Raw genomic sequence first — 15,777 nt, 5'->3', positions numbered from 1 at the left:
ATCCTGGGGGCGGGGTCTGCGGCGGTCAGGCCTCCGCGGGAGGGGCGAGGCTGCGGCGGGCGCGTGCGCGCCGCCACGCCGGGCGTTTCAAAACTCTCGCGGCCGGGACGGACCGGCGTGAGGGCTGCGTACGCTGCCTAGGAGCCGGCGCGGCTCAAGCTGCCTCCCGGCTGGAGTGGACTCCTCCTCTCGCGGGATCCTGGTCAGGACTCGATTCCCGGCTCGTCGCCCGCTCTCTCCTGACGCCCCACCGAAGGGGGTCGCCATGGTTCACTTCTTGCACCCGGGCCTTTCGCCCCGGACCATCGTCCCTCCTGACGCTCAGAAGGATGCGCTGGGTTGCTGCGTGGTGCAGGTGAGCACGGGGGCGGGGACGCGGACCTCGGCGGGACGCCACGCTCGTCAGGGAGTCGTCGGGGACTGCGCGGGGGCAGTTGCTGGTTCGTTTGGCCGACGCGGGGGTAAAGGCAAGGGCTGAGCCGCGGCTGGGCTCCTGTCGTCGCTGGGGAAGTGCTTGCTGGAAGGGAGTTTTCTGCCCAGGGCGTCCCAGCCTCCGGGCCGAGCGCGCTCACCTCACGCCTTAGCGTGGAGGCGCGGCGCGGGCAAGTGCCGTCCCTCGGGTGACCTTGGGGAGGGGGTAGGCCTCTCCTCGGGTCTCCGACTCTTACCTGTTTGCGGAAGGCAGCCGGTCTTTTGCAGGGTGGGATAAGTTTGGACGTAAGCTCTGGTCATAGCACTAGGCTTGGCCGGCAGTAGACGGTGGCGCTTATTACTGTCAAAATGGAGCCAGATGGCCCAAACCTCGACCTTACTGCCACGTGCATTGTGGACGTGGTACCCCACAGAGGCTGTGACCCAGCAGTCCCTATTACCCAAGGCCTTGGGCCTGGCAGCTCTAACTGGAAGGCCCTCCTGAGCCCGGCGAAGAGAACTGGAACCCCAGGACTGAAATTCCTTCATTTCACGTGTTCTCCCTCCCCCCGAGCCCCCCCCCCGGGATTCCTATTAAACTAAACTAAACTTACGCAAACCAAAAGAGTGTATTTGCTGCTTACTGTGTGTTGTGTCTCGTTTCTAGAGTAATTTGGTTATCTCCTGTCTTTTGTAGGCATTGATAGTCTCCATTTTACTGGTGTGTGGAGAAGTTGAGAACTCTGAAAGTTAGTTGATTTGCTCAGGAACCTGAACCTGACATCAGGTGTTCTGAAGTCAGACTCCACATTCTACAACGCCCCAAGGGTCACCCTCGTAGAACTCAAAATCTAGTGAAGGTTCTAGTGAACCTAAAATACGGAGGGAAGGAAATATTCACTGAGGTTGTACTTTGCATACAGCGCCTTGTTGGAAGGCTTTTGTGCCCTGCAAAGATCTTGCCTGTGCTCCTGTACTTTTTTGGACTCACTTTTAAATGCTGCTATATGATTTGTAAATTTGTTTGTACCTAATGGAACAGCTGGGTTTTTAAGCGTGTGCTAGCACAGTATCTCAAGCACATTTTTTGTTGCCGCTGCCTGAAGTTAAAACAAATTTCCTTAGAAAAGTGATCAACCCGTTTTCTTTCTGGTTCCATAGTGTACTGTATACAGTTGTATTATTTATAAGCTTTTATTTTTAATTAACTTCAAAAATTAATACAATGCACGAATACATTTTTGCTTATGCTGTTTCTCCATTTGTGTATGTTGCCTTTATGTGTTGTGGTTTTTGATATAAAGGTCTTTCACATATTTTGTTAAATTGATCTCTAGTTTTGATTCTGTAAATACTTTTAAAAACAATACAATTTTTTTTTGATGTATTGATCTTGTGTTCTGCAACCTGCTAGGTTCACTTTTCTCTAGTTTTTTTTTTCAGATTTCTTAAGGTTTTCTTCACAGTCATGTCATCAGCAAATAAAGACAGCTTTACTTTATTCCCTTTTAGTTCAGCTTTTTGTTTTTTAAGTTTATGCTTTCTATTTCCTTCCCCCCACCTTTTTTTTTTTTTTTTAAGATTTTATTTATTTATTTGGAGTGGGGTGGAGAACACAGGCTAGAGTGAGAGAGAGAAGCAGACTCCCCTCCAAGCAGAGAGCCGGAGTCCGGGCTCAGTCCCAGGACTGGGAGATCATGACCAGAGCTGAAGGGAAACGCCCAACCGACTGAGCCACCCAGGCGCCCCCTTGTTAACTTTTTCTAAATTGCATTTTCTAGGACCTTTGTAGAATGTTGAAGTTGTGAGAGTAGACATCTTTGTATTCTAGGTCTTTCACCTTTAAGTATGATACTGGCTGTAGGTTTTTCCATAGATGCCCTTTATCAAATTAAGGAAGTTTTCTTCTATTCCTGCTTTGCTAGGAGTATTTTTTAAGTTATGAATGTGTGTTGAATTTTATCAAATGCTTCAGCATTTAAGACTGTATTTTTGTTGTTGTTGTTTATTCTGTTAATGTGGTGGATTTTATTGTGAATTTAACTTTACATTCTAGAAATAATCCCCACCTGGTCATGATGTATTTTTTATATATCACAGGATTCTGTTTGCTGATATTTTGTTAAGTATTTTTATGTCCATGTTTATGAGGAAAATTGCTCTCCAGAAAATATTTTATCTAGTTTTAGTATTAGGATAATACTAGCCTCAAAAAATGAATTGGGAAATGTCCCCTATTCAAATTCTTTTTCCTATTCAATTTTTTTAGTTTGTGGAGCATGGGTATTCTTTTTTTTTAATTTTTTCTTTTTTTTAAGATTTTATTTATTTGAGAGAGAGTCAGAGCGGGGTGGAGGGGCAAAGGAGAGAGGGTCTTTTTTTTAATTTTTTTAAAAGATTTTATTTATATATTTGGCAGAGAGATAGACAGAGAAGGAACACAAGCAGGGGGAGTGAGAGAGGGAGAAGCAGGCTTTCCGCCAAGCAGAGAGCCTAATGTTGGGTTCGATCCCAGTACCCTGGGATGATGACCTGAGCCGAAGGCAGATGCTTAACAACTGAGCCACTCAGGTGCCCCAGGAGAGAGGGTCTGAGGCAGACCCTGAGCTGAGTGCGGAGCCCAATGTGGAGCTCGATCTCACAACCCTGAGATCATGACCTGAGCTGAAACCAAGAGTCTGGCGCTTAACCAACTGCGCCTTGCAGGCACCCCCTATTTATTTCTTTTAAGTAAACTCTACCTCCACTTTGGGGCTTGAACTCACAATCCCGAGATTATTTCTTCCTTTGATGTTTAATAGAACTCACTAGTGAAGCCATTGAGACTTGAATTTCTTTGGGAGAGCTATTCATATACTTTCATTTTATATTTATAAAAGGGTCAGTTTATCAAGAAATAAGTGCACATACGTTTAGGAATGTTATGTCTAACAGATTGTCAGTTTTTGTAGTTTGTTATTCTAGTAATTTCTGTATTTCATCTGAATTACCAAATTTATTGGCAAAATTGTTCATAACAATTCCTTTATTATCTTTTTAATGCTTATAGGGTCTGTAATGACGTTCAGTCTTTTGTTCCTGGTACTGGTGTTTTCTCTTTTTTCTTTCTCTTAGTCTTTGTTAGCAGGGATTTGGTAATATTATTAGTTTTTTTGAAGAACTGACTTTTGGCTTTGATTTATATCCATTGTACATCTGTTTTCTCTTATTTCTGCTCCTATCTTTATAATTTCTTATGTTTACTCTGGGTTTAATTTACTCTCTTTTTTATCTCTTTAAGGTGGGAACTTAGGTCATTAATTCTATATCTTTCTTATTTATAATAGAAACATTTAGAGCAGGGCACCTGGGTGGCTCAGTCGTTAAGCGTCTGCCTTCAGCTCAGGTCGTGATCCCAGGGTCCTGGGATCAAGCCCCGCATCGGGCGCCCTGCTTGGCGGGATGCTTGCTTCTCCCTCACCCTCTCCCACTGCTTGTGTTCCCTCTCTCGCTCTCTCTCTCTCTCTGTCAAATAAATAAATGAAATCTTTAAAAAAAAAAAAGAAAGAAAGAAACATTTAGAGCTATACATTTCCTCTAACACAGCTTTGGTTAATACCCATAAATTCTGATATATTGTTCAAAATATTTTCTGATTACCATTATGAGATCTTATTTGAGCCATGGGATATTTAGAAATGTATTGCTTCATTACCAAACAGTTGGGGATATTTCACAATTTTTTTAAATTGACTTCTAATGTAATTGTTGTCAGAGAACTATGATCATAGAACTATGTCTCTGATTTTATTTTATTTTTTTTTAAAGATTTTATTTATTTGAGAGAGAGAGAATGAGAGATAGAGAGCACGAGGGGGAAGAGGGTCAGAGGGAGAAGCAGACTCCCTGCTGAGCAGGAAGCCCGATGTGGGACTTGATCCCGGGACTCCAGGATCATGACCTGAGCCGAAGGCAGTTGCTCAACCAACTGAGCCACCCAGGTGCCCTATGTCTATGATTTTAATCCATTTATATTTATTGAGATTTGTTTTATGGCTCAGATATGGTCTATCCTGGTGCACATTCATGTGCACTTAAAGAATATGTATTGTACTTTTGGATATAATATTCTATGAATGTCAGGTCAAGTTGGTTGATAATATTAATTTTCTATATTCTTACTCATTTTCCAACTACTTGTTTTTTATCAATTGCTGAAGGTGTTTATTTCTAACTGTAATTGTGGATTTTTCTTTTTATTTCAGTTTTTGCTTCATGAATTTTAAAGCTGTTAGTAAGTGCATATACAGTTAGGAAGTATGTCTTCTTGATGATTTAATCCTTTTATTTTTATGATTTCTGGTAATATTCTTGCCCAGAAGCCTTCTTCTTTTGACACTAATAATAGTTAACTCCATTTTCCATATGATTAGTGTTTAATAGTCTTGTATTGTTTATGTTTAAAGCACATCTCTTGTAAACAAAAGTCTTTTTTATCCAGTTTGACAATGTGTGCCTTTTAAATTAGAGTAAATGTAATTATTCAAAATTGTTAGGTTTAAGACTACTGTGTTACTATTCATGTTCTATTTGTCCTTTTGTTTGTTTTGTTTCTTCCTTCCCTGACTTTTTTTTTTTTTAAGATTTCATTTATTTGCAAGCAGGGGGAATGGTAGGCAGAGGGAAAAGCAGGCTCCCTGCTGAGCAAGGAGCCCCTCCATCTCAGGACCCTGGGCCAAAGGCGGATGCTTAACTGACTGAGTCACCAAGGCGTGCCCTTCCCTGACTTTTGAATTGAACATTTTTCTAAGTTCCATTTTATCTTTTCTATTGACTTACTGTTCTGTTCCTCTCCTTTTTTTTTTCTTTTTCCCTTCCCTCAGTCTTTAATGGTCACTCAAAGGTAACAGTTGTTTTGTTTTGTTTTGTTTTAATATTTTTATTTCATTCTTTTTTAAAAAAATTATTTATTTATTTATTTGTCAGAGAGAGAGAGAGAGAGAGAGCAAGCACAAGCAGGGGGAGCAGTAGGCAGAGGGAGAAGCAGGCTCCCTGCTGAGCAAAGAGCCCGACTGGGGACTTGATCCCAGGACCCTGGGATCGTGACCTGAGCCGAAGGCAGACGCTTAACCGACTGAGCCACCCAGGTGACCCTAAGACTCCATTTTCTTAAGTTACACACTAATGAATTTGCAAAACGTAAAACAGTGCTTCTTTTATCACTAAACTTAAAAAAAATTGCTTTTGAAAATGTTTTTTAAAATTGTTCTTTTAAAAAAACTGTTCTTAAAAAGGGGGCGGTGCCTGAGTGGCTCAGTCCATTAAGCATCTAACTCTTGATTTCAGCTCAGGTCATGATCTCAGGGTCATGGGCTTGAAACCTGTGTCAAGCTCTGTGCTCTGCAAGGAGTCTGCTTGAGATTCTCTCTCTCCTTCTCCCTCTGCCCCTCCCCGTGCTTGTGTGCACACTCTCTCTCTCTCTCAAATAAATAAGTAAATCTTTAAAAAACACATTTCAGGGGCGCCTGGGTGGCTCAGTCATTAAGCGTCTGCCTTCGGCTCAGGGCGTGATCCCAGGGTCCTGGAATCGAGCCCCACATTGGGCTCCCTGCTCCGCGGGAAGCCTGCTTTTCCCTCCCCCACTCCCCCTGCTTGTGTTCCCTCTCGCTGTATCTCTCTCTGTCAAATAAATAAATAAAAATCTTAAACAAACAAACATATTTCATTGGGGAACCTGGGTGGCTCAGTTGGTTAAGTGTCCAACGCTTGGTGTCAGCTCAGGTTTCTATCTCAGGGTCATGGGTTCAAGCCCTGTGTTGGGCTCCATACTGAGGACAGAACCTACTTAAAAAAGGTAATTCATCGTCTTCTGGCTAGTCTTGCATCTGATAAAAATTCAGTGGTCATACTTTTAAAAAAAGAACTGCCACAATCCACCCCTCAACCTTCCATGTTAGAATTTTTCTTTTCATTGTTGGTTTTTAGACATTTTCCATATTGTGGGATCTTTAGTTTATTTCATTTTGGGTCTGTTTTGCTTCTGGGATCAGTGGGTTTATATTTTGTATCTAATTGGACATATTTTGACTTTTTAAAGAAAGCCATCACATTTGTTTAAATTGTTCTTTGTACTCAGTGAATTAACTGTGAGATTCAATTAATATTTAACAAAAACAACTGCATACATTCCAAGGATAGGACAGTGTCCTTGTTGACCATTATTTTAAAAAAAAATTTTTTTCCCTCTGTCTCCTGTCTTCGGAAGTTTTCAATCACATGTTTATTATATTAGACTGCTTAAGATTGGACTTGTGGCTTTATGCATACTTTATTTATTTATTTTTTGCCAACATTTTCCTGTTTCAGTTTAAATAGTTTCTATTGCACTACCTTCAACTTCACTGATGTCTGATTTTGTAGTGTCTAATCTGTTAATCTCATCTGATGTATTATTTATTTTAGGCATTTTACTTTTCAACTCTAGAAGTTCCATTGGGTCTTTTTCAGATCTTCCATTTCTCTGTTGAGATTCCATACTTATTCTCTTGTTATGCTCATGTTCTCCTTTATATCCATGAATTATAATATCTGTTTTAAAGTCCTTGTCTTTATTTTACATTTTTTTAAGATTTTATTTTTAAGTAATCTCTACATCCATGGGCTCAAACTCATGACCCTGAGATCAAGAGTCACATGCTTTCCTGACTGAGCCAGCCAGGTGTCCCTTAAAGTCCTTGTCTTTAAAACATGTTAAATATGGTTGGCTCAGTTGGTTAATTGTCCAACTCTTGATTTTGGTTCAGGTCATGATCTCAGGGTTGTGAGGATTGAGCCCTGCATCGGGCTCTGTGCTCAGCACAGAGTCTGCTTGTCCCTCCCCTTATGCTCCTCCCCCTGCTTACTCACGCTCTCTCTCTCTAATAAATAAATAAAATCTTAATAAATAAAACATGTTTATTAGAGCTACATGGTACAGTTTATATTTTAGAAATGAGTCTAGGCTCCAGGTAGAGATGGATTGGAAAAGGATTAGGAGCAAAAGTAGAGAAATTAATTTATAATTTCTCAGTATTCTAGGTAAGATATGGTAGTAACTTGGATTAGAAATTGGTAGTGTAGGGGCGCCTGGGTGGCTCAGTCATTAAGCGTCTGCCTTTGACTCAGGTCATGATCCCGGATTCCTAGGATCAGCCCCGCATCGGGCTTCCTGCTGGGCAGGAAGCCTGCTTCTCCTTCTGCCACTCCCCCTGCTTGTGTTCCCTCTCTCGCTATCTCTATCTGTCAAATAAATAAATAAAATCTTAAAAAAAAAAAAAAAAAAGAAATTGATAGTGTTAAAAAAAAGAAATTGGTAGTATAGCTAGAGAGAAGGGGATGGACTAGAAATTAATTTGGAAGGTGTAACAGGCATATGCACAGCAAGAAATAGATGACACATTCAGAACAGGGATAATTCAATGAGAATTTAATTAAAGGACTACTTGCAAAGATAATAGGGTGAGTTATGGAAAAGCACAATAATGTATTACTCAACTAAGTAACTATTGCCATCGTTGGGCCCAGATGACCTCCCAGAAGGAGTGTCTTAGTCTTCAGCCTGCCATAACAAAAATACCATAGACTAGGTGACTTATAAACAAAAGAAATGTATTTCTCATAGTTTTTTTTTTTTTTCCCCCTCATAGTTTTGGAGGCTAGGAAGTCCAAGATCAAGTCCATGTCTGCTGGTAGATTTGGTGTCTGGTGGGAACCCACTTCTTGTTTCATAGATACTTTTTGCTGTGTTCTTACATGGCAGAAAGGGGAAGGGAGTGCTCTGGAGTCTGTTTTATAAGGGCACTAATTCCATTCATGAGGGCTTATGACCTAATCACTTCCCAAAGGTTCCTACCTCTAAATATCATCAAAGTGGGGGTTAGATTTCAACATAAGAATTTTTGAGGAGCACAGACATTCAGTCTATAGCCAGGAGAGAGAGCTAACTTTAAAGCAGTAATTGGCGGGACACAGCCCCTCAAGGCAACCTTAAAGAGAGAGAGCTGGGGAAATAATCTGTAGTGGGTTGAACCATGCCCCCCAAAAACATGTTCACATCCTAATTCCTGGAATCTGTGAATTTGACCTTATTTGGAGATAGGGTCTTTGCAAATGCAATTAAGTTGAGAATCTTTTTTTTTTTTTTTTAAGACTTATTTATTTATCCTAAAGAGGGCTAGAGCACAAGCAGGAGGGGCAGAGGGAGAGGGAGAGAGAATCTCAAGCAGACTCCACACCAAGCGTGGAGCCCCACATGGCTTGATCCCACGACCCTGGGATCACAACCTGAGCTGAAACCATGAGTTGGACATTCAACAGACTGTGCCACTCAGGTGTTCCTAAGTTGAGAATCTTGTTGAAATTATCTGGATTTAGGGTCCGCCTAAATCCAGTGACTGGTGGGATCTTTATGAGAAAAGGGAGGAGATTTGAGACCTAGAGACACAGGGAGGAAGGTCATGTAAAGATGGAGACAGATCAGAGTTATGTTGCCATAGCCAGGGAAAGCCAGGAGCCACCACAAGCTAAGAAAGGAACAGTTTTTGCCTAGTGCGTTCAGAGGAGAATGGCCCTGCTCACAGGGGACTTGATATTTGGACTTCTGTCCTCCAGAACTCTGAGAGAATAAATTTCTGTTATTTTGAGCCATCCCATTTTTTGTGGCATTTGTATAGTCACACTAGGATAGGAATACATGTTCTAACTTAATTCACCCTCCTGTCTTCTTTGGGAGTTTCACATTGTCAGAACCAAACTGATAGCAGGGCAAGGGGATCTATTCATGGGATCCACTTACCTCCAGGAATAGAGAGCAGGGTGAAGAATAAGGGGGTGAATTTGGGTGGGAGGTAGGTGGCAAGTTGAAGCTACCCGATAGGTAGAACTGTTAGGATTTTGCTAAGTATTGGAAATGTGTATTTGTATGGGGTGTTCATTAAGAACAAGAAAGTATCAGTAATTTCTCTGTTGGTGGAAGGACCTAGACTTCTTAGCACGCAGTGTATGTGCATTACCTCTGTAACCTTAGATTAAAATTCTTTTTTAGGAATTGTGGAGGTTAGTGATAATCCATCCACATTTATATAAAACTTCATGTGTCACACAGCTGCTGACTCTAAATCAAAGTTTGTGACAATGGAGTTTGACTTGGTGGCTATCCTGGACAGGGAATTGATTTATTCCTAGAATGTATAGGTATTTATTTTATTTATTTACTTATTTTTAAAGATTTTTATTTATTTGAGAGAGAGTGAGAGAGAGAGAGAGAGCACAAGGGGGGTGAGGGGCAGAGGGAGAAGCAGGCTGTCTGCTGAGTAGGGAGCCCGGCCTGGGACTAGATCCCGGGACTCCGGGATCATGACCTGAGCCAAAGGCAGCCGCTTAACCAACTGAGCCACCCAGGCGCCCAGAAAGTATAGGTCTTTAAAGTGAGAAATAATGGATTCTATATTATGCTTAAATAGAATTTCACATTCACCATTGGTATAGCATGGGCTTTGAATGTGATCTTGTAATAATCACATACTACAAGGAGCATGTTCCAAATTCACAAGAATACTTTATAAAATTGTGTATTTAGAATATATGGATAGAAGTGCTTACTTCAGCAGCACATATACTAGAATATATGGATAGGAGGGGTGCCTGGGCTTAGTCAGTAGAGCAGTTTTGATCTTGGGGTCATGAGTTCAAGTCCCACATTGGGTGTAGAGCCGACTTAAAAATAATGTATTTATGGATAGGATTTTGTTTTAAATTAATTTGAATTTATGGTATACCTTCCATATAAAGAAAGCATCGTCATGTAAAACAAAAGAAATAGAAACAATGGGTTTTGATAGGTTGCTACTGCCTCTTCTCCCCAATTCTGTTCAGATGTTCTACTCTTTATCAAATTGTGTTATTAATCCTGAGAAATCTTCTTTCAGTACTGTTCCATTCCCCAATATGTCTGTATAAAGGAGTGGTTAAAAATAAACATTTGAATGTACAGGTACTTCACTTTTTAGTTATTTATATTTATCCTCTTCATACTTCCAAAATGAATTTGAGATATCTTCATATTCTACTTTTATAAAGAATGAAACAACAATAACAAATCCAGTATCATCAAAGTTATGAAATAGATAAATTAGGAAATTATTCACATTCTAACAAATAGTTACCAAACTTTTCTTTATAGGATGCAGTAATGCAAGGTCATCTAGATAGCAATTCGTATAGCAAGGTAGATTGGTAATGAAATAATTAATTTATTTATTTGAGAGAGAGAGAGTGGGTACTAGCAGGGGGTCAAGGGCAGAGGGAGAAGCAGGCTCCTCGCTGAGCAGGATGCCCGATGCAGGGCTTGATCCCAGGACTCCAGGATCATGACCTAAGTGGAAGGCAGCCACTTAACGGACTGAGCCACCCAGGCACCCCAAAATGAAATAATTTGTAAAGATCATATATGTGACTTTTTTTGCAACTTGATCTATTGCCGAAAGTAAAGCGTCTGTGAATACTTCTTACTTTTTGGTACATACTGTAAACTCTTGAACCTTGACATTATTTTTATTGTTTATTCTTTTAACGTGCTCATTGAGGCTTTGCTATGTGTCCCGGGTTGTACTCTTGCTGGGGAAAAGTCATATAAAGACACAGCTGCTTTTCATTCTAATTTCAGCGTTGGGGAAATTTAATATCTGAGTGAAAGGTTGTTGACGGCCTATTGGTGGGTCAGAATTTGTTTTCATGTTCTGGTTTTCAAGAGTTGGTACTTGAGCACAGCAACTAGTTCCCATGCATGCTTTATGACAGCTGATAAATAGAATTAACCACCCGTAGACAATTATTGATCTTAAATTGGTGTGTCTTATAGAAACACTGTTAAAAATTCTCTGTATTACAAGGAATTAAAAATAGTGTTTTTGAGTGCAAATTTTTCTTGTTACTCTGTATCCATCCAAGACAGTAGAAGGAACACAATTAGCCATTATGTTAGTTTGTTTGAAAACATGCTATTTTTAGCACACTAATTTCTAGAAAAGGGGGAAATGTGATTAAAATTAGATTGCTCTCTATCTCTCATTCTCTCTCTCTCAAGTAAATAAATAAAAAAATCTTAAAAAAAATTAGATTGATCCAGATTGCAATGTGAGCTTATATTGTTTGATTCTCTTGGAAGATTTAGAATTGATTGTAAGAAAGGGTTTGGCAAATGATGCTTTTTAAAAGAAATGGTCTTGTTTCTTGTGTGCTCTCAACGCATTGTGGAGATCAAAACTCTAATGCCATATGTAATTGAAATGCCAAAGGTGAGCTGCAGCATGACAGCCCGACAATGTGGTTATGATTTGATTCAGCATTTGAATGTATTTTCTAAATTACTAGCCATGGCAGTAGTTTAAGAGGTTCTTTTTTTTTTTTTTTTAAGATTTTATTTATTTATTTGAGAGAGAGCACAGAGGGAGAGTGAGAAGGAGAAGCAGACTCCCCACTGAGCAGAGAGCCTGATGTGGGGCTGGATCCCAGGACCCTGAGATCAGGACCTGAGCCAAAGGCAGGTGCCTAACCAACTGAGCCACCCCAGCACCCCACTTTTTTTTAAAGTAGGCTCCAGGGGCGCCTGGGTGGCTCAGTCGGCTAAGCATCTGGGATCGAACCCCATGTTGGGCTCCCTACTCAGCGTGGAGCCTGCTTCTCCCTTTCCCTCTGCTGCTCCTCCTGCTTGTGTTTTCTCTCTCTCTCCCTCTCTCTGTCAAATAAATAAATAAGTAAATAATCTTAAAAAAATAATAATAAAGTAGGCTCCATGCCTAGCGTGGAGCCCAAAGCGAGGCTTGAACTTACAGCCCTGAGATCAAGACTTGAGTTGAGACCTAGAGTCAGATGCTTGACTGACTGAGCCACCCAGGTGCCCCTAAGAGGTTCTTAATATAAAATTACAGGGGATACTGACAAGTAAATATCTGCTGTTGTTGATCAAAAATTAAAGCCTAAACAAGGAAAAAAAAAAGTACCAGTAAAGATTAAACAACTAAATAGATGTGATGCCATTTTATTGAGCAGTAAAAGACTGGGGAAGTTCAGTTTTCTACATGGTGAATTTGATGTATTTGTGACAGTTAAGTAGACATGTCAGGGAGGCAACTGGGTATCTAAGACTAGCTTAACGAGAGATACGACCTGGGGATAATCTGGAATTCATTGGGTTTATAGATTAATACCTATTTATTTTTAAGTAAAGTCTTTTCCAGCATGGGGCTCAGACTCACGACCCCGAGGTCAAGAGTCGCATGTTCCACTGACGGAGCCAGCCAGGTACCCCTATAGATGAATATTTAGAGTCATGTAATCAGTAGTCAAATAATACAGAGGTAGAGGCATTAGTCGTTAGTGGTCTTGGTGGAGGGTGGAAACCTAATAGAGTGATTTGAAGAATGAATGACATAGGATGTTTCTCTAAAACATACACTGATTTATGAAATAAAAACCAGTAGCAGATTACTGTAGTATAATTCTGTTTGCATAAAGTTCACAACATGGAGAACTAAACAATATTCAAGATGATTGTCTGTGGGTGAAGGGTTGGGAAATAACATCAGGGAGGGACACAATAAGGGACTCCAACCATATTGGTATGTTCACTTTAAGCTATGGGGTATATAAGAATATTTTTTTAAAAAGATTTTATTTATTTATTTGACAGAGACACAGTGAGAGAGGGAACACAAGCAGGGGAGGGGGAGAGGGAGAAGCAGGCTCCCCGTGGAGCAGGGAGCCCGATGTGGGGCTCGATTCCAGGACCCTGAGATCATGACCTGAGCTAAAGGCAGCCGCTTAACCGACTGAGCCACCCAAGCGCCCCTATATAAGAATGTTTAAAAATAGATTTATATTGTTTATATTTTATTACATTTTTATATTTGAATGTTTGATATCTTATATGTGGATTTAGTCTTTAATATACAGTATTTTTAAAATGGGGCTGTCATGTTCAGCAATATGGCAAATAATGTCAGAAGGTCTTAAGACTAAATATTCAGGATGAACTGTTACAAACACTCTCAAAGTAAGAGAAATCCCCAGCATTCCCACCTAATTCAGAGAAGCTGGAAAACAACACTGTAAGCAGACCCTGAAGTTTTGATATTTACCAATGTCAATAACCAGGGATTGGAGGCTAGGCTTTTCCCAAAACCAGGTAGGGAATTTGAATGGAGACTGTAACTATAACTATATGTATAATATAATTAATATGGGCTAACAAAGGCTGGCTTTACTTTAGTGAACTGGTATATCTAAAAAAAATCTGCTTATGGGAAAGGGAATTGGGGAATCTTGTCAGTTTTGGCTTGGATTTTGAGTGGAAAGCTATCTCCTAAAAATTTGCTATCACAGGCCTGTCTTCACACAAATTCAGCGTTTTATTTTATTTATTTTTAGTTTTTTTAAAGATTTTATTTGTCAGAGAGCACAAGCAGGGGGAGCGAAGCGGCAGGCAGAGCAGAGGGAGAAGCAGGCTCCCCACTGAGCAAGGAGTCCGATGTGGGACTCCATCCTAGGACTCCGGGATCACGCCCTGAGCCAAAGGCTGCCGCTTAACCGACTGAGCCACCCAGGTGTCCGAAATTCAGGGTTTTAAATGACATATGTTGCTTGGTTCAGGAAATCTGTAGCTGAGAAATTATCAAAGTGATCCCTGGTAATGCCCCTGGGGTAACTGGTGTTTAGCAGAATCTCTCTGATGTGACATATATTCTACTCAGGCCTCATAGGAGTCCTCCAAATAAAATCCCACTAAAGATGCACTCACAGTCTTGATTTATAAAGCATTAGTCTCCATGAGTAAAAATCAATGACTAAAAGAGTTATATTCCAGGAGACCTCAGAAAATGGAATTGTGGGGCACTTGGGTGGCTCAGTCAGTTAAGCAACTGCCTTCAGCTCAGGTCAGCAATAAAGAGGAACTAATTACAAAAACACACAACATGGATGAATCGCGAATGCATTATGGAAAGTGAGAGAAATCAGATTCAAAAGGCCTACATACTGTATGATTCTATTTATATGACATTTTGGAAAAGGTAAAACTCTGGGGACAGAACACAGATTATTGTTGTATGGGGATGGTGGGAGGGAGTATCTACAAAGGGACACTAGGGAATTTTGGGGTCATAGAACTGTTCTCTATATTGTGGTGGTACATGATTGCGTTTGTTAAAACTTACAGAACTAAGGATACAACAAAAAGTAATTTTTTTGCTATATGTAAGTTACACCTCAATTAAAAGAACAAAAACAAAAATGAATAGGAAAAAGTGATTACAGTAGTCCCCCTTTATCTGAGGTTTCACTTTCTGTGGTTTCACTTACCCGAAATCAACTGTGGTCTGGAAGCAGGTGATCTTCCTCCTGTTGTATTGTCAGAAGGTCATTAGTGTCATTTACCTAACTACATTTCATCACATAGGCATTTTATCATTTCATATCATCACAAGAGGGGTGGATTATAGTACAATAAGATATTTTGTGAGAGACCACATTCATATGACTTAATACAGTAGGTTAATCTCTTACAGTGCCTAATTTATAAATGAAACTTTATCATAGGTATGTATGTATAGGGAAAAATAGTGGGTATAGGGTTTGGTACTGTTGGCAGTTTCAGATATCCACTGGGGTCTTGGAACGTATCCTCTGCAGATAAGGGTGACTACTCTATAGCATGTGAACTTATCGGAGAAAGTCAGTTATGAAGAGGAGTAACTGAAGAGAATATGGGGGTCAGCAGAAGGTTTTTTTGTTTTTAAGGTATATAGTAGTGCATAAGTTATATGTTAAGAATGATCTATTTGAGGGGCACCTGGGTGGCTCAGTCGTTAAGTGTCTGCCTTCGGCTCAGGTCATGATCCTGGAGTTCCAGGATCGAGTCCTGCATCAGGCTCCCTGCTCAGCGGGGAGTCTGCTTCTTCTGATCTTCCCCCCTCATGCTTTCTCTCTCTCTCTCAAATAAATAAATAAAATCTTAAAAAAAAAGTGATCCATTTGAGGAGAGTTTGAAATATGTGTGTACGAATGAAGAAATGACAAGAGGAACCAAGGCAAAGAGGGATGAAATCCAGTCAGCACATAATGAAAGTGTTGGCTTTTTCAAGGAGGTACATGTTCTCCATGTAAGAGGAGAATAAAGAAAAAATCCATGTGGCTTCCAGCTAAGTTTAATGGTGAGATGGCTTCATTTTTCTCAGTGAAGTGAGTCAGATGATGATAACAGCATAAAATGTGTTTGAGGAACAAGTGGAAGCCAAGGAATAATTCTTGCTTGATGTTGGGAGAGTACCCTGTCTGGAAGAGATCTTGTGAACA

At 40.4% G+C, this 15,777-nt stretch overlaps 1 protein-coding gene across 2 annotated transcripts in view; it reads left to right on the top strand.

Moving 5' to 3' along the window:
• Window positions 1-265: 265 nt before the first annotated feature.
• The window catches only part of ZYG11A (zyg-11 family member A, cell cycle regulator), a 77,895-nt gene continuing 62,383 nt past the window's right edge, over window positions 266-15,777 (top strand). For both annotated transcript variants that reach the window (XM_028106931.2, XM_088022990.1), the window contains exon 1: window positions 266-355. In XM_028106931.2, the coding sequence (XP_027962732.2) occupies window positions 266-355 (90 nt within the window). The remainder of the gene's footprint in view (window positions 356-15,777) is intronic.

This window comes from Eumetopias jubatus, unplaced genomic scaffold (assembly GCF_037043125.1).
Source record: "Eumetopias jubatus isolate StellerSeaLion01/CBP00866 unplaced genomic scaffold, mEumJub1_p1.0 scaffold_4, whole genome shotgun sequence".
NCBI lineage: Eukaryota > Metazoa > Chordata > Mammalia > Carnivora > Otariidae > Eumetopias > Eumetopias jubatus.
The sequence above is the reverse complement of the archived record's forward strand: the minus strand, read 5'-3'. Positions and strand labels throughout refer to the sequence as shown.